The sequence below is a fragment of the Drosophila rhopaloa genome, unplaced genomic scaffold (genome assembly GCF_018152115.1).
Source record: "Drosophila rhopaloa isolate 14029-0021.01 unplaced genomic scaffold, ASM1815211v1 contig_2, whole genome shotgun sequence".
NCBI lineage: Eukaryota > Metazoa > Arthropoda > Insecta > Diptera > Drosophilidae > Drosophila > Drosophila rhopaloa.
In genome coordinates, this window is record NW_025335083.1 from 6,799,778 (window position 1) to 6,823,214 (window position 23,437).

At 43.2% G+C, this 23,437-nt stretch overlaps 6 protein-coding genes across 7 annotated transcripts in view; 2 read left to right on the plus strand and 4 right to left on the minus strand.

The window, feature by feature from the left end:
* The window catches only part of LOC108052737 (AF4/FMR2 family member lilli), a 63,205-nt gene extending 49,682 nt beyond the window's left edge, over positions 1–13,523 (plus strand). The window contains 1 exon segment of the mRNA XM_044460354.1: positions 12,947–13,523. Coding sequence (XP_044316289.1) covers positions 12,947–13,366 — 420 coding nt within the window. The 3' untranslated portion in view covers positions 13,367–13,523.
* Positions 8,101–10,247, minus strand: LOC108052736. Its single transcript, XM_017135211.2, has 2 exons — positions 8,929–10,247; positions 8,101–8,561 (listed from the first exon to the last, which is right to left on the minus strand). The coding sequence occupies exons 1-2, from the start codon at positions 10,197–10,199 to the stop codon at positions 8,243–8,245; spliced, it is 1,590 nt and encodes a 529-aa protein (XP_016990700.2). The 5' UTR covers positions 10,200–10,247; the 3' UTR covers positions 8,101–8,242.
* Positions 10,884–11,898, minus strand: LOC108052739 (accessory gland protein Acp32CD). 2 transcript variants are annotated; one of them, XM_017135215.2, is made up of 2 exons: positions 11,036–11,898; positions 10,884–10,966 (listed from the first exon to the last, which is right to left on the minus strand). In XM_017135215.2, exon 1 carries the CDS (start codon positions 11,872–11,874, stop codon positions 11,056–11,058), a length of 819 nt encoding a protein of 272 aa, XP_016990704.2. In that variant the 5' UTR covers positions 11,875–11,898; the 3' UTR covers positions 10,884–10,966; positions 11,036–11,055. The 2 variants fall into 2 exon arrangements, with proteins under 2 accessions (XP_016990704.2, XP_016990703.2); XM_017135214.2 differs by having other exon boundaries at positions 10,884–10,971.
* Positions 13,524–15,613: 2,090 nt separating the features above from the next.
* Positions 15,614–16,495, minus strand: LOC108052738 (deoxyuridine 5'-triphosphate nucleotidohydrolase). Its single transcript, XM_017135213.2, has 2 exons — positions 16,394–16,495; positions 15,614–16,336 (listed from the first exon to the last, which is right to left on the minus strand). The coding sequence occupies exon 2, from the start codon at positions 16,334–16,336 to the stop codon at positions 15,770–15,772; it is 567 nt and encodes a 188-aa protein (XP_016990702.1). The 5' UTR covers positions 16,394–16,495; the 3' UTR covers positions 15,614–15,769.
* Positions 16,496–16,721: 226 nt separating this feature from the next.
* Positions 16,722–17,889, plus strand: LOC108052743 (probable protein arginine N-methyltransferase 6.1). The gene is made up of 2 exons (XM_017135218.2): positions 16,722–16,832; positions 16,885–17,889. Exons 1-2 carry the CDS (start codon positions 16,794–16,796, stop codon positions 17,869–17,871), a joined length of 1,026 nt encoding a protein of 341 aa, XP_016990707.2. The 5' UTR covers positions 16,722–16,793; the 3' UTR covers positions 17,872–17,889.
* Positions 17,890–17,903: 14 nt separating this feature from the next.
* Positions 17,904–23,300, minus strand: LOC108052741 (nuclear pore complex protein Nup154). Its single transcript, XM_017135217.2, has 12 exons — positions 23,054–23,300; positions 22,827–22,989; positions 22,272–22,765; positions 22,040–22,212; positions 20,964–21,934; positions 20,671–20,907; positions 20,375–20,536; positions 19,770–20,316; positions 18,994–19,525; positions 18,469–18,935; positions 18,224–18,346; positions 17,904–18,160 (listed from the first exon to the last, which is right to left on the minus strand). Exons 1-12 carry the CDS (start codon positions 23,150–23,152, stop codon positions 18,028–18,030), a joined length of 4,101 nt encoding a protein of 1,366 aa, XP_016990706.1. The 5' UTR covers positions 23,153–23,300; the 3' UTR covers positions 17,904–18,027.
* Positions 23,301–23,437: the final 137 nt, after the last annotated feature.

The window sequence follows — 23,437 nt, forward strand, 5'->3', positions numbered from 1 at the left end:
TTCTCATCCATAACTGTCACTTGGCTGACTTAAGTTTTATTTATTTTTATATTGGCCTTTTGCCCAGGCACTCTTGTGGCTAACTCCGACCCGGCTCCCCGCCATATATCCCTCTGGCCATATCTCTATTTTTTTCCCTCTCTCCCCAACTTTTTAAAGGGAAATGCACCTCCGATTCCCCTCAACCGCCGTTTGGTTTTGAAAATTGATTTGGAAAGTAGCATTAAAATGCAATTTGTTGGTTTCTCGTTGAGTGTGCGAGTGCGGCGGAATGTGTTATGCGGCCGGTGAGTTGGGGTTTTTCTTCTTTCTACAGGAAGTGTGACGAGGCGTTATGTGCCAAAAACAAAAATTGAAATTAATTTTCGGTTAAGCCGAGTGACAGAGATGTGAAAGAAAACTTCAGTGGTAGAGTCCAGCTTGTGATGTAACTGAAGGGGATTTGATTGAGTTTTAAGTTGTGTTTCTCCAGATTGAACTTTTTTTGATGGGAATCGAATCTTATTGAGGTTCAGACTCTCATAATACGTATTTTGGGTAATTTTGTAATGATGGCCTCTTTTATAGACAATTTAAAATCGACCTTTTACATTGTTGTTTCCTATAATGTTTGTTTAATACTTTTTTTTTTAACAAAGATGAGAGTTTGCCTAAATGGTTTTTAAGAAGTAAGTATCAAAGAACTTTGAATATATCAAAGTTTTTGTAGGCATTGCACTTTAAAAATGTAAATTTTTAAAAACAATAAAATGAAGAACTTCCGTTAAATGAGATTCTGTAACCCACAGAGTTTATAACTTAAGCAAAACTTTGCAGCTACCAAAAAGTAGCCTCCAGTTCGTTTCCACTTTCGTACTAGAAAAGCAACCTCATATTAACGGTGCTTTTGTGGTAACAACCAACAACTTTCATAGCCCAAAGAATCAATGCTTATAAAAAAAAAGTAGGAAAAGGAAAACAAATCACCGACTTGCCTAATGATTATAAACGTAACAATCTAGTTTGCGGCGTTGGCGGTCAACGCATTATCAGCACTAGCAAAGGCAACGGCAACAGCAACTGCAACAATAACGGCAGCAACTACCGCACACGAGCAACAGCAACAGCAGCAACATTCGAGTGTGCAACAAGAGGAACCGAAGGCACGTGCTAAACATGCAACTCCTACTCTTACCACGGCCAAGGCCTCCCAGACAGACGAACAGACAGACAGCAGTTTTAGTCTCGGCCTCAGACACGACCATTCACTCAAGAGACAGCGGCAACCACCTCCACCTCCTCCTCCTCCACATCCCCCTCCTCATCCTGGCCACAAGACCAATATGCTACCATTAATCCATGAATTACTTAAAACCACATTCCGTGCAGCGGCGGGAGGAAGTGTTGCGGGGGCCACATTTAAATTGCCCGCTTACCGCCATATTTCAATATATTGGTCCGGTCGCCGAGCTGTTTTTTTTTTTTTTTTGTTGCTCGCTGCCCCTTTTTTTCTGGCTTCCACTTTTCGGCCGCCTACGAAATGTAGGAAAAAAATTGGCCAAAGACAAGCAATTTCTTGCCTCGCGTTTGGCGTTTTTTCTTTCCTTTTTGATAATGTTGCACGATAATGATGTCGTCTGCTTGATGATGTTGCTGCTGGGCCTTGGAGCCGGCAAAACCGACCTGCTGTGGCAGTTAGAAGAAAACAGAACCGAACCGAACCGAACCGAACAGGATCCAAACAATCACCTATATTGAAGGAAAAGTTCTGTTCTTTCGAGGGTTTGGGGGCAGAAATCACAGCACGAAAGCAAATGATCGCAATCGAGGAGAGACCTGCAAGGCTCTCCATCTTTCTCCTTCTAAGCTTATGCAGCACAGTAGGTCGCCCATAATTTGTTAAATTAATGTTTCTTTTATACAGATTTTTCGGTTTTTATTTACATTGAGAGATTTTATATACTATTTCAAACATCACAGAGTAAAAATTTAGTAAGACTAACAAAGTCAATCATTTTCTGGTGAATTCAGATCGTAACCTTCCACTTTGAGATATTTTGTTCATTAACATAAAATTTTGCATTTTTATAAAAGCACATTTTAAACACTTTATTATAATCATATTTTAATGCTTAAAATAAGAGTTTATAAAAGTGATAATTACCAGTATTTAATCTTAGAAAATTGCTGATTAGATTGGTTATGAAAATGGTTGCGAACATAATACATTTTATTCATAATTTTAGGAAAATCTTTTGATTACAGGACTTTTATAAAGTATAAATTATGGATTTTTGTAAAAATAGTTAAAATACGACTTTTTAAAATTAATAAGTATGAGTATTTAATCTTGCAAAAGTGGGCAATTGAGTTCAGTTTTGAGTAGCTTCCCAGACATTTAAATTCTTTTGCATGTAAAATATAAAAAATATTCAAATAAAACTCCAGAAGGGTAATTTTCACGTCATCGCTTTTTGGCAAGCCCTCGTCCCACTGTGTTCGCCGGACTGGAGCAGAGGTTAGATGAAATGTGCACCAGGCGGAGGTTATAAGGTGGCCACGGCAACAGAGCTGCCATTTAACTGACAGTCAGCAGGCAGCAGGCAGCAACTGCGGCGGCAGCAAAGTCAGGCAGCAGCCCCATTGAGACCCCAGAGACCTCGGAGCCAAAGTCAAGACTCGGACTCGCCGTTGAAGTCAGCGCATGACTATGACTGGAAGCACCCAGAGCAAAGACCAAAAAGAGCGAAAAAAGAAGAGAAGTCAGCCCGAAAGTCAAATGCCAAGCAGCAGATCATGCCGGGTCTGGGATCTGGGGTCTGAGGTCTGGGGTCTGGGATCTGGGGTCCGGGGTCTGAGGTCCGGGGACCCGGGTCTTCAAAACCTCGGACGCAGGCAGGTCGTTGCAGCCAACGTCGCTTGTGGTGTGTTATCAAAGCTGATGATGATTATACCCACTTGCACGCCTTTTTTGTGCCCCTACAGGAAGCCAAAGCGGAGGCCCAAAGACGACCTGGCTTTTGGTCTTGAGCTGAGCAGAGCCGATCAGAGCCTTGCCTGCAATTGGCTACTCGTCGCCATCGCCATCGTCGTCGTCGTCGTCGTCGTCTTCGTCTTGTTGCATGCATTATTATTATGCGCATGCGCGCAGTTGGCCATATAATCTAAAATTGTATCTTTGGCGTGTAACCCGGGGCACTTTTTCTTCTTCTTGAGCTTCCTGCTCCTACTGCTGCCAAGGAAACCAAAGCAGCGGAATAAACTGATTATGTGCCTACCGCTGCTCTCTGCAGCGAAATTAACAGCCCCAGCTCCTCTGCATGAGCTGCTGCAGGTCCCCCAATCCTCCTCCCATAATTCCCCCTCCTCGGATTGGATTGGCTGGCTAGCTGGCCTTCTTTTCGGTTTCCCCGGCGGCTTCGTTCGGTGAGCGGGTCACATAAAATTTGCTAATATTTTGACCTTAAGATGTAATATCTGCTCTGGCCCCATTGTGCACAGTGGGCAAAATCTTTTACACATCATGTCAATTCCTATAGTGGACTGCATGATAGCTTACATTTTTCTGGTGCTCTGTAATATTTATAAAATTTACAATCCCAAAATTTAAGACTGTTTTATAATTAAATTTAAAAAAAAAGGAAATTCGTTTCAGGTTGTTCATGGCAAATAATCAATTCAGATATTTATATAATTTGTTTAGTAACCGATATATCTTGTATTTGGAAAAACAAATTATATAAATAAATCTAATGTATTTGCAATCAAAATTTTTAAATATTATGTTTATGAACTTCTTAGTTATTCAACTTGAATAAAAGTTTTTGTTACATTAAATTCACTACCCCAAAAAACCAGGCTTACAAAATGCCCACTCCATTCCCTTTCTTATCCATGCATTTATCAGCAATTTGCACAACTCGCCCACTGTGGCAGTCGCGTCGTCTTGGTCCGCCACAGGCAGTAGCTGTGAAATAAAAATAAAACTTATTTATTACATCTGTCTAAGTCAAGAGCCAGAGCCCGACTTCATTACTCGGCCCCAGGGCGACTGTTCAATAATTTATTAAATTATTTAAATAATAAGCGGGCAATTTCGATTCGCTGTTGTTGAAACAGTTTGATGATTGATATAGAATACAGTTTTCTTTGATCGAGGAGGGATAGTTAGTGAGCAAATCAATCAGAGGAGGGCCAAAGCCCGGCAATTTCCAACACTTTCGGTGGAAAGTGCAGCGAGGTTTTAGTTACTGCCCTTCGCCAATCTCCGATGACCAACTATCTGCGAAGTCAGATAGCTACATAGTAGAGGCTGTTCTGCTCTACATGCCAATCAAATGCTACCTCAGATCGCAGATCCAGATGCCAGAATACAGATTCCAGAATACAATCTAAAGGCCACCTAGTAGTCGTTACTCCAAGAGGAAAAAGCCTCGAATGCGTAACAAGATCAAACCACAACCACCGCACTCGGGAGCTTGGAACTTGGAGCTGGGAGCTGGAAGCTGGGACAGCAGAGGATGTTTGGCATTAAGCGTAATTGTTGGGTTGCTGGGCTGAATAAAAAGAGAAAAATATCATTAAATACTCGGTACCAAAATCAAAGCCAAAGACACAAGTGAAGTGTAGCGGCGATGCTGAGCCAACAAGTCAACTTTTCAATACCCTTTGATTCTGGAAAGAAGGAGGGTAAACACAACATCAATATTCAATTAAAAACTTGATTCAAGTTATATTTATTTATTTAATGCAAAACAGAGAACGCACTGAATCTATTAGTTAATATCTACTCTAAGGTATATATATTTATATAAATATATAATATAAACTAATGACCTAATAGGAGGTGGTTTAGTTCAAAGAAATATCTAGAGATTTGTTGTCGACAGATTTAATTAAATCAGCAAATAAGCTTTATATTAACCGAAAATTGAGAATGGATGTCTGTACCTTTGATCAATTTGAGAATAGTTAAGTTCAGAGGTTTACTGGTCATTCTACCCAAAATTAAAAACGAAATTAATTGATTTTACTTTCTTTTATATTGATTTTAAACTGATTTTTTATGTTACAGCTTTCAAAGCTCTTAAAGGTTTACATTTCGTAAGTTATGAAAGGGACTGCACTTAAAATCCTTTAAACAGAACTCTATTTAAAAGAAATAAGCCCAGCTTTTTGGTAATAAAGTCTTAGCTTAATTTTACTGAGTAACCTCAAGTCTAGCACGCCTTTCTGCAGTGTCACTTTTTGGTTTTAGGTGGGCAGCCACCGATACGAGCGAACCGAGCCAAAGGTTGCTGATGGGCAACTGGAACTTGGTACTTGCCACTGCCGGCAATCAGGTCGCAGTCTCTGCCTCTGCCTCTGCCTCAGTCTTGGCCAGCTCTTTCGGTTCGCTTTTGCTTTTTGCTTTTGGCCCGGTCGGGACGTGGCCAGACATGAAGAATTACAATGAGTAGGTAGTTGGGCGCAATTGACGGTGGCTCAGCCCCAGTCTCAGCCTCGACTTCGGATTCAGCCAAAACCAAAGTCAAAACCCAAGCCAAAGAAACAACAGCCTCAACCTCTGCAAGTTGGCAGCAGGTCGGCCCACGTTCTGCGATCAGCGCTCCACTCAACTGGCGGCTGGGCGAGCTCCCGGGCATAGGTAGCACAAAAAGCTGTTCAATTTAGAATTCAAATTGTTGTCTTCGCTTCTTGTCGTCCGTCGTCCATCGTCCGACGTCCCCTTCTCCTCGTCGGGGCGATCTTTCTCCGGCTGCCCCACCATTTGGTGGCTGGTTGTTTGGCTGGCTGTAGGGTTAAGCAGGTCAAAATCCGTACAACTAAATTGAGCCCAGAAATACAATTGGGCAGAGCAGAGCCGAGGCCCCTTTCAACCCGGTAGAATTCATTTTTCGCTGCACAGTCGGCTCTTCAAATTAAAATGTATTTTTCGGTGGGGGGGGGATCGTCCACTGGGTGACCAGAAGCAGCCAGAAGCACTTTTGTAGCTGCTTATTAGTGTGATGTGTCTTTTGGGCAAAGAGTCGAATTCGGGTTTTCGGGGCTCCGACTGACTTGGCTTTTGGTCGAGCTGAAGATGAGGGCTGCGGATGAGGACCTGGCACGTTTCACATTTGACGCGCCATACGCTGACCCTGCTATTAATTTATTTTGCAAAAACATTCCAGTGCTTAAGATTATCCCCAGATGATCGTTCATTCAATTTATATCCATTAAAATGCTTATAAAAGATGGGTGCGTGACTTAAATATCGATTTGATCCAGGATTCGAAAAGAATTCTTTTATTTAAAGGTAATCGAGTAACTCCTTGCATATCTTTCGCATCATAAATCTTCACAGTCCTGAAATTGGCAATTTCGATCGTCATCAGTTCCCAAAAGTTAAGATTATTCCCAGATGCTTGTGTATATATTTTGGAAACATTTATTAGCATATTGGGGATGGGTGCGTGACTTAAATATCGATTTAATCCAGGATTGGTAAAACACTTTGTTATTTATGAGTTATCTAGTAATTCCATTCATATATTTTACATTTTGAACCTCTCATAAATCTTTACAACACAAATATTTCCAATTTCAAATCTTCATAACTTCCTCATAGTCTTCCTCGAACCCACCACTGATATCTTATATCTCTTTCTTATCCGAATATTTTAACCAAAACAAGAACCAATTTTATGTGGCTATTTTATGATTGAAACCCACTTGAATTCTATGTAAATATTGCGCAACAAAATAACTTTATTGGGCTTAAACTTTATAGCTCTATTAAAAAAAGGAAAGACTGAGCCAACGTTGAAGTCGTATAAAACAAGAAAATATTTACGAGTTCTTTGGCTTGGCCCCAAGCCCAGGTTTGTAATCGAAACGAAGCGAACTTTTGACGAATCATTCGTCTACGTATGCAAATTGATCTTGAAAATCCATTGATATTTCACCATTTGTCCATGGTCAGCTCAGGTCACCATCGCTTCTCTCGCAGCGACTGAAACCCCAACAAGACAAAAAAAGTCAAACTTGAACTATAAAGTTTAATTAGATTGAAGATGAAGACTTTGATTTCGATTTGAATTTGGGCGGAGCTCTAAGATAGGTATCTCACGTGTCTGCGCTTTAGAACACTCTGTTTTCATGGCAAATATTTGCAAATTCTTAGACTAAAGTAAATATTCAATCAAAAAGCGTGTATCTTTTGTGTCTGTTAAATAGATATGAGCTGCGAAAGTCGTTAAACCCCGAAGTCAAAAATGTTTCCATTCATTAATATTACCGCCGGGTGTTGTGGTAAACAAATATCATACAGAAGTAGGTCCTCAAGCGCTAACAAAGTCTTTTGTTTGATGCAGCGAAATGATTTGCATATTTCCATATTTTCCACCCATTTTCCAACTGGCCTGTGTTGTCTAAATTGCCTTCAACTGAACGGAGACCCGAGACCTGAAGTCCAATTACATTGCGTGTATGGATCTGCAGATGGCCTCGGCCCTGGTCTTTTCCTCTTTTTTTTTTCAAAAGGAGTTCAAAGTCAAGAGCCGAGTCTGAGAGACCCACAATTCAAATCTGTTTTTGGCCCGTATTGTTATGGCCAAGTTGTGCTCTTTTTCTTGCTTTCTGGCCATTTCCTGGGCTCTAGTTAATGCCAACTTGTTGTTGCTATTGTTGGCTCTGTCAATTATTGGCACAGAATTTAGAATGCACTTGGCTGACCATAACCATAACCACAGAGCCACCCAAATCAAAGCCTCCTCCCCTCCCAATCCCCCTTCTTTTCTAGTTCTGCGTTGTCCGAGTAAAATTATGACAGAGTCCAAGAGCTGGCCATAGGAGTAAAAGCCACCAATTTCCGGTTACAGCTTGGTCTTTACTTAGTTTTTAGCTCGTTTTATGTTTTTTTTTCTCTAAGGCCAAAATCGTATTGTGGGAAAGGGTTACAGATTGTAATTTGTACTTAACTTAAACCGAAAATAGGAAAACTATCCTATGTTTCAATCTTAATCATGTGTCTTAAGAATCCGTTTGTATATAATATCTTAAAATAAGAAAATTTACATTATAATAATATTATAATATAAATAATTATACCCACACTTAAAATTAAAACCAAACTTAAACAGAACTTCAACTCGTATTTATTGGCTTAAATATATGAGTGATTTAGTACTTACACGAAGCTAAACTTAAGTTATTCTCTCTTTTGAGTAATGGAGAATGCCCATCCCATAAGTGACCATAAAACTAGAACCCCCTTCGTCTGCTACCTGAAGCCCCAGTGACCCCGCTTGGCCTCCTGCAGCCTCAGCCTGTCGATGGCCTCGAAGATCCTGGCTCGACGGGATAGCTCCTTATTGACAGCCAGCTTGTTTCGTTCCCATTCTGTGTCTTGTTCCTTTTTATATTGCGCCGAATTTCGGACAGTTTCATTCAATATCTTAGCACTCAAATTGGATTTCCAGGGCCTTCGGGTGGAGATCGGTCTGTTGTAAAACGCTGTGTGATTTGCCGGAAATAAGCTAGGTTTGATAAAAATTGCCACATAGCCAGGTCTTGAAACGTCCCGATCCTTGGGGAAGACACTGAAAATAGAGGGGAGGTATGTTTACAAAACGATTGCTTACTAATAAAGAAAACTAAATAAGAATTAACGCTATAATAGAGAACCATGACTATTAATACGTTAACCTGTTAAACAACTGCCATGCAAATATACCTCTAACAGGTGGCGCCACGGCAATCAAGAATATGTGGCGCCATCTGGCATTCGTTTATTTTTATCTACCAGCGTTAGGCCAAATTTCTAAATATCTCCTAATATAATTGTTTGATTTCAAAGATGTTAGATGATGATAGATGCTTACCGTCACAAAACAATTTTTCTAACTATTATATAATTTTCATACGCTTTACTCTGCGATTGAAGAGTATAAATATGATTATCCTTACCAGAAAAATCCCTCATACATCTCCTTCACCGTAAAATGACCCCACCAGCTGCCGAGGACCTGCAAGGGACACGATCGATTCCGTCCCGCATACGTACTCATCACCTTGCCCACGGACACGAACAGAAGCTCCGTGGTGTTGGCCTCCACCAACTCGGCCTTTCGCAACATGAACAGATCGTTGAAGGCCGAGATGACCACATCGTCGTACAGATTATAGACCAACTGGTTGTCCTTGTCCTGCCCGATGATCAGCATGGCCGTTCGCATGGAGTTCATGATGTGTGCCAGGGCCAGAAAGTTGATGTTAATGTCCTTGTAGTCCGGGGTCACATAGCCGAAGTACCAGTGGCGCAGGTGTATGCGTACTGGGAGCTCTATTCGCGTCATCAGCAGCCAAGGTCCTCCCCAGCTGTTTTTGAAGTTGCACAGGATCTTGGTGGGCAGGCCCCGATCTCGCTCGAGACTAATGCCAAACACCTCGTGCAGATCCATGTCCTCGCGGCACTCGGCCTGTGGGTAATCGAAGAATTCGGAGGGATGGGGTGTTACCGACTCCCAAGTCCTTGCAGGAATGACTTGAGGTAGGAGGTACTCTTTTGTTTCGTCCTGATCTTTGGGTGTGGTGTAGATATATGTTTTGATTTCCGGTCGATCTGTGAAGGGTGCCTCAGTGTTTTCCGTGATTACCAAATTCTCTTCGGGCATCTCAGTGTAAAGTTCTTGAGGGGGTTTTATAGATAAGTCATCTGTTTTCCCTTTATCAATTGCAGTCACCATTGCGGCCTCTGTGGTGATTTCAGTGGGTGACTCAGGAGTTTCATTTGTTGTGGGCCTTGTTTTTATCTTTTTTCTCGTTGAAGTTGTAAGTCTTAGCTTTGAAGTTGTTGACCACATCCACGTCTCGTCGGAATCACTCGAATCCATGTTTTCTACAGCGGGCTTTGAGTTATGGTGAGTCTCCCGCGAATGGTCAACTGAAGCCAGTTCAAGAGTATCCTTATCGCCGTGTTTCTTTTTACTGACTGGGTTATGTTTGGATTCCCCTGAATGCTCCAACGAACTGACCTCAAGAGTTTCTCCCTCGTTTGAATGCTCTAACGAACTAACCCCCGGAGTTCCTCCCTGTAATTCGTTATTTGGTGTGCCGTTGAATCCAAGTTGGGGTGCATTTATTCTGGAGGGCCCGTAGTTGTTGAAAACAAAGCTCATGTAGTACGTCTGGCTTAGGACAATCCACGGGAGAGTTGTCCACAGGCAGTAAATCAGCATGGCTACGCCCTTCAGCCTCACCAAACCCAGAGTGAAGGTCCGTATATGGCACCTGGGTTCCCTATATACCCTCGCCGTATTGGCTTGTGACCAATTCCATTAAATGGTTTCGGTTTATGCTGATTTCTAATGTGGTTCTAATCAATTTTCATAGAATTCGATGTGCACTTGTGGAGGTGCATCCATTAATTGATGTCACAGTTTAGTTTTTAGACACAACGATTGGTGACAACGATTCAATCCAAAATTAATGGTTTAAATATTAATAAAATCATTTTTATAATTCAAATATTTTAAAATCGTATTCTTCTAAAGTAAATGACGGCTTAAAATAAATAAATTATTCAATATGATAGTAAATATAACTAGCAGGAGCTCTAAGATTTAAAATTTCTATTACTGTCTTTGCATACAGATCTATACAAAAATAATACTGGTCTCATTTACTTATTACGACTTTCTATAGTCGTCCGATCATATCTTCTTCACTGACTTACAAACTTTTGACCAAAGTAATAATGTATTCTGCAAGAACAAGCTTTAAGTTAAGAATCTCATTGAACGAATATATATTAACAAATACATTTTTATTCATTCACTATTTTAAAGAGCTTAGGGGTAAGCCTGAAAGAAGTCCCTGACTTTGGTCACCCTTCAAATTACCACCCATGAAGTAAAACTTTGTTGGTGTTTAAATTTTATTGGCATTTTAATGATTAACTCAAATGAAGTGGCTGCGTCTTCCAAAAGTGCTCAAATTGACATCTCTGTTCTGGAGAAGAGACAGCGATTTAGTGAGCTGGTCAAGATCATTTTGCCCACGATCAAGGACTTACTGTTAGCTCTTCCGGTGTTGTTACATTTCCTCGTAGTCATCCTCCTTGCCTCTTGGTACTCCAGTTTCCGGCGCATCTTGCACATTGCCATCGAATTGACCCTCTTCTGCATCCACCCTCTTGGCTTCCTCTATTTGATCCTGGCGAGTCGGGCCCTCCGCGCTGCTGTCCCGGGGTCCGCTGTCCCGCTGGTTGGAGCCCGCTTGGCTGCCGGAGTGGCCGTGGCTCTCGCTGCTCTCGTAAATGGAGCGCACGTACCGCCCGCCGAAGCTGTCGTCGATGCTGATCTCGTAGCTACTGTGGTGGCTGTGATCGTTGCGCTTCCCCTCCTGGCTGTGCTCGTTCTGCTCCGCCCTCTGGCGCCGATCCTTGTCATCCTTGCTGTCGCTGTCATCATTATCATCGTCGCGACCGCCATTGTGCTCTTCAACGCCACTGATCCCGACGCCGCCGCTGCCGCCCTGACTATGGGGTTCCCCAGGGTCGTCGCCCCCTGAACCATGATCACCATCACCATGATCGTTTTCATCGATTCCGTGATCCCCAGGCTCCTCATGAGTAGTGTCGGCAGGGTGATGCTCTTCGATGGGCCCATCCGTCGGCCCGCTCTCATCCATGCCGGGCGAGTGGGGCGGACCCTCGTGAGATCCTCCAGGAGGACCGCCGGGACCGCCACCAGCGGCACCACCATCTCCGCCGCCGCCCTCTGCGTCCGGGTTATTGTTGTTGAAGGCAAAGTTCATGTAGTACTTCTGGCCCAGAACGCCGTGCTCCGGCAGATGGCCGATGGCCAGCAGGACCAGGTAGCCGGTGAGTAGCCGTGTCCGCATCCGCCACATCGCTGCAACGCTGAGCTGCCCGGGCTGGCCGACCCTCCCTTATATATAGAGATGACCGCAGTCGCCCGGAATCGAATCGATTTGGTTTTGTCTTTGGCTTCGGCCGTGGCTGCCCTCGCCCATTAAAAAGGGGCAGCCCGATAAAGGCGTGTCCAAAGGGGGCATCTGGTCGGGAGCACCAAACAGTGGCAGTTGTTAGTCCCAGTTGCAGCAGTGCAGCAGCAGCAGCAACAGCAACAGCAACAGCAGCAGCAACATCAGCAGCTGCCGCGGAAACAGGTTGGCCCCCGTCGAAGAGAGCTACGTGGAATTCAATCAGGGCCAATCTATAATAGAAATCTCATGTGGCGCGAGCTTCGTTTTGCCCAAAGGGGAGTTTGCAGCAGCAGCAGCAGGGGGCGTGGTAGTGGAGATCAGCTCGAAGGAGGAGGAGGGGAAATGGAGATGGGACAGGGGTGCCCACTCTCTGCCCACTTTCAATCGATCGTGCGTTGCAAATATGAAAATGCTACTGCAGCGAGCGGCAGCCAAGTCAGGCAGCTTTGGCTAAAATCGTTTTTCATTAACAATTTTAAAAGCCGCGCATTAATCACAAGTACATATACACACGCAGAACAGAATGGAGAATGAAGAAAAATACAGAGTGCCCTGCACCTAAGACTGCTCGTAGATGGTGGGCCAGCATGTTAAAAAATACTCTGATATATGGGTTTTACACAAATAAGTATTAGAAAAGTTTGAAAATTATTTTGAAAAGCACTATTAAATTGAATAAAGGTGTTAATAAAAGGTGTTGTTATCAATTTATATATTTTTATCAAACCTAAAAAAATAAATAAATAAAATGCTTTAAGGTATTCAACTACTAATTTTTAATAATAACGCACTTACGAATAAATGTGTGTAATACTTTCTCACTTTAAAAACAATAATTGGCCAAATCTGTTTTAAATTAAGAACCCGTTTTTGACCCATTACGAACCACCGTGCAAGTGGCCATGAAGCCCATTAATCTGCAGACTCTTGCGAAGACACCCCACTAATTCTCTCTTTGGCTCTCTTCTCGTTGCAGTCGTTTCGTGATCAGTCCATCGATGGCACTGGCCTGCCGCTCTTAACCGAGGATCACTTGGTCAACTCGCTGGGCATGAAGCTGGGGCCGGCTCTCAAGCTGCGCTCCATATTGGCGAAGAAATTGGGCGGGCCGTGCCCGTGTGTTGCATGCGTTGCGCAGGCGCAACAAATGCTGGCACTGCAAACGGGTGGGGCAGCACCAGCAGCAACAGCAGCAACAGCAACAGCAACAACAGCAGCAGCCACAACTAGTTGCAGCATTAAGTCGGAGATATTTAATGGCGGCAGCAACGGCAGCAGCAGCAGCAACAGCAATCAGGGCAGCGATATTGCAGCTACGCCAGCAACAGCCAGCTCGCCCAGCAGCAACATGTTGCTGCCAGTGTTGCCGTGCAGCAACCTGCACGACGCCAGCTAGTTATCAGCGGTCCACATAAATATTTATGCTACAAAAATTGCATTTCAACTGCAAAACTGCTGTACCAAATGAGCTTTCAAAAAAAAACACAAGCAAATCAGATTGGAGAGAATACCTATTGTATAAATTAAACAATAAATTTGTAATTTAATGGCTAGCTAAAGTTGTAAACTTTAGGTGACGACAACAATAATCGCAAAGTCTTCCATTTGCACACATACACACACAAATCATATTTGTATAATATTAATCAATTTATTAGTCAATTTATTGAGAGACATTTCGTTTACGTACTTAAGTGCAAAGCGCATTTTGCATTGATTTTATTTATTTCTATGACATTTTTTCGTTTTTAACTGCTAGTCAGTAAATATATATTTAATAGAATTCCGCAAAATGTGAAGCAAACTTAAAAATTCAATTTTAATGTTTTGCAAATTGAAGTAAAAGGCTATTTATTTTGTATAACCTACGATACGGCAGAATTGTTGAACCCCAAGGCTTTGTTCAAATTTTATTAATTTATGTTTACTTTTTCTGCGGCCATGCACAGAGGAATTCAAAATTCAACTTTTAGAACTATGCATCCTTTTAAGAGCTCCAAGACTTGAAACACACACCACACACACAAACGAAAACAACAAGAAACAAATAGAAAACGTATTTTATAGCTCCATTGTACATATTGTTTATTTAATTAGTTGTAAGTCATATAGAGAGACAGAAAAACATTTTCTAACACCTAGGCCGTATGCAATGAACTTAAAGAAACAGAAGCATATTTCTACAAAATAGGAATGAGAATGAACTTGATTTATTATATACATTTAATGAACTATAGCTATTTTTCACAAGCTGAAGCAAATAAATTATACCAGTTATCATACAAACAAAAAACTAGTCTCGCGGAATATTTGTGGCAGCAGGTAGCAAGTTGTAAGTTGCAAACTGCAGCTCCCTGGGCATCGGGCTCCTCATTGTGGGGCGTTATGGGCACGCGGCTGACCTCCGGACCGCTCGATGCGTCGCGGGTCAAGCGGAACCGTTGCGCCAAAAGGCAACCAAGGATGGCTGCAAAACAATTAAAAGCACGCAGCGAACCTCCAGCGTCTAATTACAAATTGGAGTCATTGAATTTATTAAAATCGGCCGCGTAAATTGTGCAGCAATGCACTTGAGACACGCGAGCTGATATTGTGGGCCATCGGCGCTTCTTGGCTCCCATTACTTGGTCATAACTCACTGCGCCCGTCCGGTTCAAGTATCCCTAGCCTCTAAAAAGCCCATAACGCCTAGTCGGTGAACCCCTTCTGCTTTCTTTCAGAAGTATATCTGCTTCACTCGTGTACAGCAACTCCTTGATTTGAGATCCGACAGCAAGGTCTGCCTGTTTCACTTATTACACTTATAATTACCTGAGTGTTTGTACATATACAAACGGTAAGTTGATTAACATCAAGTTCTAACCAATTATATTCTTTATTTTTTGTAAGGTTTTCTAGAGTTAGGGAAAGCAAACACAGTTTTTTTTAATGTTTCCTTTGAAGTCATACATCTACTAGATATATTACTCAATATATGATTGTAATCATAAAAGTTTTTAGTTTAAAAATGGATCAGAAAATTTCTTACAAACCCTTGACCAAAAAAATTTATGATAGATCAGGGTTTCAAAAAACTAAAAAGGCCGAAGCAAAGAAAATACCTTGGAGACGTTTCAATTGTTTCAATATTGTAGTGTTATCGCTGTCGATCTCTAAATACTTTCAGCTGCAAAGTTTCAAACGATATATGTAATTACAAGATGGAAAGCATAGTTTGTAGGCAATATCGTGCGATGTGTAGTTACACATCGGCTTAAATGCAAAATCCGTAAGTTTTTGATAAAATCATATTTTAATTGAGGGTTAATAAAATTTTGAATTCGATCCAGTCAAAATTATTCGGAAATCGAATGTTCAAAACACATATCATATAATCGGATTTCTAATAACTCTATTAAAACATTTTGTTTGTTTGTATTTAAGTGATAACAATTTTTCCACCCAAGTGCATGGCCTATAATAGCGAACCGACGAGTTTTAATTTAGCTAGTAATATCAATGCCATTAAATCTTACTTTTTCAAAGAAATTACGAATTATACAAATTTTTCGTTCTTTATGATAAAAAGCTGTCTAGATCTACACCCTAATCCATAAAAAAAATAATCTTAATAAGCACGAAGCTAAACAGAGAAACAAACCAATGGCAATATTGGATTTTTATTAGTATAATGGCCGCCTTTAAATGACAAGCATATACACATACTTAAACATTTTTCTCTTAAGCATACTGGATTATGAAAGGCCTAGGAAATATTGGCCCAAAATACGATGTGCTTAACATTATGGTAGTTTGTCCTCTACGTGGCAATGGGAGTGGGAGCCGCAGCCTCCGGTTCGGCAGCCTTTTCCCCGTTGCCGTTCTGCGCCTTGGCCGCCGGTAGATCCTTGACGCCCGTGGAACCGAATCCTCCCTCGCCGCGTTCGGTGTCCTCCAGTTTGTCGACCAGCTCCAGTTCCGGATAGAAGATGCGCTCGCAAATGAACTGAGCGATGCGGTCGCCGCGCTTCACCTCAAACTCCACGTCCGAGTGATTGAACAGAACGACGCCGAGGTTGCCGCGGTAATCCTCATCCACCACACCGGCGCCCACATCGATGAAGTTCTTCACGGCCAGTCCGGACCGTGGGGCCACACGGCCGTAGGAGCCCTCCGGAACCTGCACCTGCAGGTCGGTCTTCACGATGGCCTTTCCCCGGGCCGGAACCACCAGGTCGTAGGCGCTCCGCAGGTCAACTCCCGCCGCCTTGGCAGATCCCCTCACCGGCTCCAAAGCATTTTCGGTCAGTTTGGCGAATCGCAGGACGCACTTGTCGATCTTCATCTTTTTGGCAGCTGGAATGTCGTCGAAATCGATTGATGGCATCTGGAGCGGGTTAGATTTATTAAGACTGGGTCAAATGACTGCACTTCTTCCAATTACTTGCAAAAACCTGGTCTGAAATGGCGCGGTCTAAGCGTCGATTTGCAAAATTGGCGGAACCAAGTGTTGCCAGGTTCAGTATGACAAAATTAGGCAAAATACTATAATAAAATCTACTTTTTGGTACTTTTTTTAAGCCACTGTACAGATCATAAAGTTCAATATTAGTATTTTACAGAATCGTAAAATTTAAAATTAATGCTCCTTAGAGATTATAGAAAACCCTAGTAAATATGTATTCTACTTTAAATCCAACGAAAAATTACTAAAAAGTTTTGAATAAAATATTACAAAATAATGGATTTCTTGGCTAAGCAGCGCCGGTCACACTTGGCTTTAGCACGTTGTTTTGAAAAATCCACCTGATCTGCCAATGTTTTGATAACTCTACTTTGCAGAAATGGCAAATACATATTTCGATGAATATGAGAACCTTGAGGTAAGCTTCACAGACTTTCATTATTCATAACTGACAATGACCATATTTGCAGATCCACGAGCTCATGCTTAAGGACCGGCCTCGACAAGCCGCCTACTACAATGCGATTTTGGGAAATAAGGATTTGTTTAAGGACAAGATCGTAATGGATGTGGGAGCCGGCACTGGAATTCTTTCCGCCTTTTGTGCGAAGGCGGGCGCACGTTTGGTCTATGCCATTGAGGCATCCAATGTGGCCACCAAAGTTGCCCTGGATCTGATCGAAGATAATGTTCTGACGAACGTTGTAAAAGTGATTCAATCGCGGGTCGAAGAATTCGTCCTGCCCGCCGATGCAGAAAAGGTGGACATCATTGTTTCCGAGTGGATGGGCTTCTACCTGCTGCATGAGGGCATGCTGGACTCGGTTCTCCTGGCCCGGGACAAGTTCCTCAAGGAGAACGGGCTCCTGTTTCCCAGCGAGTGCACCATTTTCGTGGCGCCCTGTTCAGTGCCATCGCTCTTCGACGATTGGAACGATGTGGATGGCATTAAAATGGACACTTTCGCCAGCAAATTGCGCGTCCAGAAGTCAGCCAGACCGGAGATTACGCATTTGAATCCGGAAGACCTTCTGCACGAGGGCGTCGTCTTTCACTGGATGAATCTGCTGGATGTGCAGCCTGAGGAATTGGACAGCATTCAGTTCAAGGAGGTGGTGACAGCCCAGAAGGCTGGTAAGCACCAGGGCTTCTGCATTTGGTTTGATGTGCGATTTCCCGGAGAAGACTCAGTTCTAAGCACATCGCCGCACTCCCCGCCAACACATTGGAAGCAGTGTGTAGTCGTCCTGCCCGAGGAATCCTGCGAGAATCTGGAGGAGAAATCACCAATTGCATTTCAAATTACCATGAAGCGCAGTGCGTCCGACATGCGGAAATACAATTTGGAGGTGGATCTGTTGGACCCCAACACCGAGGAGCACCCAGTGCCATGCTCCTGCCACATGACCAAATGCATTTTGACGGAAGCTCACTTAAAGATGATGGACACTTCTTGATTTCGTTATTTCTGGGATAATTGCAAACAAACTGTGGGGGAATCAATTTATTTAACATGTTTAATACAAATACAATATATATCTCAGTCAAACTTAACGTCTAGTCCAGCAATTTCAAATTCAATCAAAATTAATATTTTAAGCTGCGATGGGGCTTCAAACCAATAACCGCTGTAGCCGACTTTGAAGTTCCTTGAGTGAATGCTGAAGACGATTGGTGTCCGGCTTTTGGTAGCAAATATTCAAGCAGCCCGCTACTATGTCTTGGGCCTTGCCAATAATTCGTCTTCTGCAAAACAAATACCAATGTAAGTTAACCCAATCAGCTTGATTTTCCAATCTCTGCACTTACTTTGAGCGGTACCAAATGGATTGTGCGTTGTCTGCGAGGAGGGAGACCACCCGAATGGCGGATTGGATTAAATGCCACTCATTGCCTTCATTTGCCCAAACTCGTTCGTTCATTGAAATCATTCTGAAATATTTTTCAATTAATTACCCTTGAATCATTCAGTTTTCTTCACACTTTTCATTACTTTCCAATTGGATTTTAGATTAACTTGAAACATTTACAAGAAATACGTGAATTTGACAAACCTCGAGTAGTATTCCAGGAGCAGTTCAACGTCTAGATTCATGGTTACTAGTTTTTCCGGCACTATTCCCTCGGGCAGGCGCAGTTGGCAGGCTTTGATCTCCAGCTCTCTTATGAGGAAAGCAAAGGGAAAGCAGGCTCCCGATTCGCCGTACTCCCTTACCAAGAGTTCGATTTTCGTGAACAATCTGTTGCATCGATCTTGGGTTGAGCCTGGCTCATCCACAACGCTATTTATTATGTTACCCCAGACCGACTCGATCAGAAGGGGATCGTTGTGATGGGAACAGTTTAATATGGACAATTGGCACTCCCACAGATCGAATGGCTCTGCAAAGTGCTGATAAAGCTGTGTGATATCGTACAGCGAATAATTTAACTCTTTTACAGCCGTGGCGGCCTCCAGCTTATTGCAAGCCAACTCTGTCATTGCGACCAGCACTGCCTTTTGAACTCGTGCGATATCCAGCTACATTTTTGAAATAGTTAAATAAATCATTTTCCAGAAAATAATTCGTATATATTACCTTGTCTTCCAGTTCTTTCAGGAATATTCCATTAGTTAAAGAAGAGCCAACATTCCCATTTCGCATACACATAACAGCACGCACCAAATACTCGATGCGCTGTTCCAGAATTATGTTTTCACTGCGTGTCATAGCCAAGTTGTCCAATATATGGGCTGCCTGGGAATGATGGCCATTCTTTTCGTAATACTTCCACAACAAATCGATCAGGACAACGTTCTCCCCATTGCGCGAAACACTGCGGCGCAAGAACTCTCCCAGCGATGGCTCGACCACGTCCAAAAGCTCGCTGAGCATGTCGTGGGCGAGCAGCCATTCGTAGAGAGTAACATGGATCAGGGGGTCCTTTACCCGCAGGGTCTGTGCCACAATTTTAGGGATGGTTAGTTTTGCTGCATTTGTCGCATCGGTGGCTTTGGCAGCATTTTTGAGTTGACCAGGCGATTGCGTTTGGTCCTGAATGTGCGACTTGTTGCATGCAGTCTGGTAGATATGGTCCAGCATAAGTTGCACTTCCTTGTAGTAGGTCATTCTACAGTTAAAAGTTTAGTTGGTAAATTATTTATATAAACCAAACTGTCTAAAAAACTAAAGCAAAACCGATTTAGTTCAGGCGAAATTAAATGTTAATGTTAAATATGTTACACATTTCCAGAAACCTTAATCAATATAGTTTTAACTCTTGAAAAAGGACAAACGGCTAATTCGATTCGGTTGATGATCTTTATGAAATAATAAAACTCTCTGCATAAGTATAAAATCACGAAATATCTTACCTTGTGGCAAAGCAAGTGTAACCCTCGCGGTCTTCAGCTGGTTCCCCGTTATTGTAGAAGTGGACGCCAACCTCCTCCGGGTCACTTTTTGATGCACACACGGCCGAAAGCTCGATTACGCCCTCGAAGAAGTCAGCGGAAATGAACTGTTGGCAAATACTATGCAGTGGCAGGGTTGGAGCAGCTTCCTTGCACATTTGCAGGGTGGTTCTCAGCTTTTGCTCCTTTTCGGTGGGCGAAGTACAGTTCTTGGCATTCATTAACAACTCGGTGGCTTTGTAAGTCACATCATCCTCATGCCTGTATATATTAGGACAATTCTCACGCAAGTTCATGGATACTTCGGATACTCCCGCCTTGTCCTTGAGGTACAGATTAATCAGTGAAATGATCAAGAATGCGCAGACCTCAGAACGTGTGAGGAGGAGGTCACGGAAGGTACAGCACTTCAACATCTTCTGATGTTCGGGGCTGAGTTGCAAGCAAATAAGTTGAAAGGAGTGCGAGTTTAGAATGCTCCAAAGTGATATAACCTCACAAGCGTGTTCTGCGAATAAATTTTGTGATTAGTTCTCTCTCTATTATAATATTATAATTGTACTTACTGACAAAGAGGTTAAGAGCTGACAGTGATCGTTTTTCTTCGACTTGAGCCTGCTCTGTCAAAATCCTTTGCTCAGACATTGGCAATAGACTGTTGTTCATCATAATGGTGTTATAGGAACTGGTTCTTTCCAAATGGGGGTCGAACGAGACTCGGGTAGACGCTAAAACAAACAATAAAGTTTTTTAGTTATGTGACCATAAATAAATGTTTCGTTTCTTAAAAGTTCAGATCACGTTTTTAAAACTCGGCTAATCGACTTCGACAATCAAATCATATTTAATTTGCACGACTTACAGGAAATATCGTGCACAGAATGTACTTCCAGGAAGCTGCGCAACGATCGCAGATCTGATTGCAAAAGGGCACAATCGCTATGACTCAGATTGGAGCAAAAGTTCTCATTTACACAAGGCAATTGCCAAATTGAACGCAACATCCGGGAGACATACAAGTATAGTCCGTCGTGTTTGGCCGAAAACACGATCGATGAATTCTCGTTACTAACAGCTTGTGAAGGTTGCATATTTCCAACTGTAATGTATACATATTATTTGACTATTCCACCTCAAGAAGCTAGTTGTACTTACTTGGACTGATGGGCTGATTGAACTGTGATCCAGGATAAGACACAGGACTGTTTGCCGCTGTATTTGGCATTGGCGTGGACATGAACATGGGTTGGCGCTCCCTTCCGGTAGTGATATTTGGACCTATTGTTTGATTCCCCAAGTTGCGGTTATTAGCGTTTAGGAACTTTTGATGCTGAAAGCACGGCTCCCCGCCGTACAACATGAACGCCTGGGTGGCCCACAAGGCGATGTCTCCGCCACGATATTTATCCGAAGTGGCCAGCAACAGGGCGGTGACACACGCCTCTCGCTGATTTTGCGACTGGAAGAACAGCTTAACTTCCTCGTGGTGCGGGCCATTACACGATAGCAGGATCTGGCGCAAAACGTCGACCATTTTGAGCAGCTCTATTATGTGTGTGCCCTGGTTGGTGAGTAGCGCTACCTTGCGGGAGTGACGTGCACTGTTCAAGGGAGATTTTAGGAGCGGCGTCGACGGTTCATGCACCTCGGCCAAGCCCCATACCACTCCATCCAGACTCTCGAGAGCTGTCGACTCCACCAAGTAAGTGAAATTAACCGATGGAGCCGAGCTGACTGACCAGAGCAGATCCTGCTCCTGTTGTTGCGTGGTGATCATCAGCATGGTGCCCTCCGTGTAGTGGGCGGCATGGACCTGCTTGGGCTTATTGGTGGTGGCGTTTGGCGTGTAGCCGGGCGGTAGGCGCACGTGAAGCAGATAGAGCCCCTTCGGTGAGTCGGCTCCGGCTGGCAATGGGCGCTGCGTTGCTGGCTGACCGAATCCTGTACTCTCTGCCTGGGTACAGGCCGCAGTTGGACCGAATTGGTGCTGCACGTTTAGCGACGTTGTGGAGAAATAAAGCCGCACACCGCATTGCGTCACAGCCACAAGATGCAATTTGCCGGCGTCATCGGCGTTCAGGGGGCAGATGGCTTTGACACTTTTGAAAATAGAAGGGTCCACAGTTCTAAAAAATGTAATAAAGAAGGAGAAAACGTTAGCATGCATTCATTGATTTCTTCTCATTGTTTTCCTATTTAAGCAAACTTATATCAGTAGAACTTGCACATACGTGATTAGACTAACTGCTTGGTTCGTAATATCATTCTGGGTGATTCGCCCCAGCCTTCTCGCGTTCGTATAATCCGTGCTGATGTCCCACGCTTCAATCGAACCTCTTTCCGTCAAAACGTAAAGAAGCTTGCGGCTGTTATCAATCTCTATACGCTCGATTGGATCGACTTCCTGCAAGGAAAACACTCTTAATTAGTCACTGCATTAATAGAAGGAAGGCGAATGGTTACCGAAAAAACTTTAAGGAAGCTGGGAACCATGTAGGAGACCAGTCCTTGGGAGAGATTTATCTTCTTGCAGCGTTTGCCGAACCAACTGGACTCCGCCTGGTAGAATACCTCATAGAGGCAGCCGTCGCGGCCGCCCAGAAAGATGCGTCCGTCATCCGTTCCCTTGATGACGCTGATGGACACGTTGTCGGTGCCGATCACGAAAATGGGTCTGTTCATCAGCTGCATTTCGCTGTACGAGCTCTCGCCGAATGTTACGCCCAATACAATGACCTCGATTGGCGTGGTGAGCAGAAGGAGGTACTTGACATCTTGGACAAAAACGCCGGCTTTAGGTTTCACCAGGCCGACGCTTACGATTAAATGGCTCAATCCGTCGTAGTAGGCCACATCCCGCGTCTGAGTGAAGGTCCAAATGTAGATCTCCGAATCGATGGTGAGCCAGGCGCGACCAATCTCCGGAAAGAGGCCCATGGTGCAGTGACATTTTATGTCTTTACAGTTTTTAAAGTTAGAGATTAGAACGGAATGTTCCAGGTCAAAGGAGGTACGTACGCTTGAAGTGCTCCAGGATCTCGTTGGGAATTGCCGATTTGGTCACAGTCCGCAGTTGTTGTAGGTTATGTGTTTCCTCGGATTTCAGAAACGACAGGCTCTGGTAATCGTAGTCGTTGAGCCCACTCATCGTGGCTCGTCCATGTTGACTAACGCCAGTTAACTGCAGAGAAATTAATCCTTAGTCCTCTCAAAGGCGGGCAAACATCCGTATCAGTGGTACTCACTTCCAGCAGACCCGGCTTATTTCTGTCCAGATTGTCATGCCATTCCAGCATACTTCCCGCCGTCAAAAAAAAGTCGAGCTGTGCTTGCGGAGCAGACATTGTGTACAACTATACTAGGCGGGTCAACTCGGATGCTAAAAATCTTTTAAAATCGACTAAAACAAATATTTTAAGAAAAAAACTGATCTGCAATTTTCGGCCGGCTGATGCTGATGTACCCACGCTCCCGCCTTCTGCTAGTGATGACATTTTTTGAACCGAATGTGTCGGCACTAGTCATCCAGTGCTGCCCATAATGTCCTGTTCGTTAAGGGTGTTCGATGACACTGAAGACTAAATGAATTTGTATTTGTAACCAGTTTCGATTAACATGGCTTATATTTA

Excerpts from the sequence above, each read along its gene's own strand:
- LOC108052736 (XM_017135211.2), bottom strand. The coding sequence starts at position 10,199 with ATGCTGATTTACTGCCTGTGGACAACTCTCCCGTGGATTGTCCTAAGC. Across the intron at positions 8,562-8,928 it reads ATGTATGAGGGATTTTTCTG|TGTCTTCCCCAAGGATCGGG; the intron begins GTAAGGATAATC and ends CTCTATTTTCAG.
- LOC108052739 (XM_017135215.2), bottom strand. The coding sequence starts at position 11,874 with ATGTGGCGGATGCGGACACGGCTACTCACCGGCTACCTGGTCCTGCTG.
- LOC108052738 (XM_017135213.2), bottom strand. The coding sequence starts at position 16,336 with ATGCCATCAATCGATTTCGACGACATTCCAGCTGCCAAAAAGATGAAG.
- LOC108052743 (XM_017135218.2), top strand. The coding sequence starts at position 16,794 with ATGGCAAATACATATTTCGATGAATATGAGAACCTTGAG. Across the intron at positions 16,833-16,884 it reads ATGAATATGAGAACCTTGAG|ATCCACGAGCTCATGCTTAA; the intron begins GTAAGCTTCACA and ends CCATATTTGCAG.
- LOC108052741 (XM_017135217.2), bottom strand. The coding sequence starts at position 23,152 with ATGTCTGCTCCGCAAGCACAGCTCGACTTTTTTTTGACGGCGGGAAGT. Across the intron at positions 22,990-23,053 it reads ATAAGCCGGGTCTGCTGGAA|TTAACTGGCGTTAGTCAACA; the intron begins GTGAGTACCACT and ends ATTTCTCTGCAG. Across the intron at positions 19,526-19,769 it reads TACACTTGCTTTGCCACAAG|AATGACCTACTACAAGGAAG; the intron begins GTAAGATATTTC and ends TTTTAACTGTAG.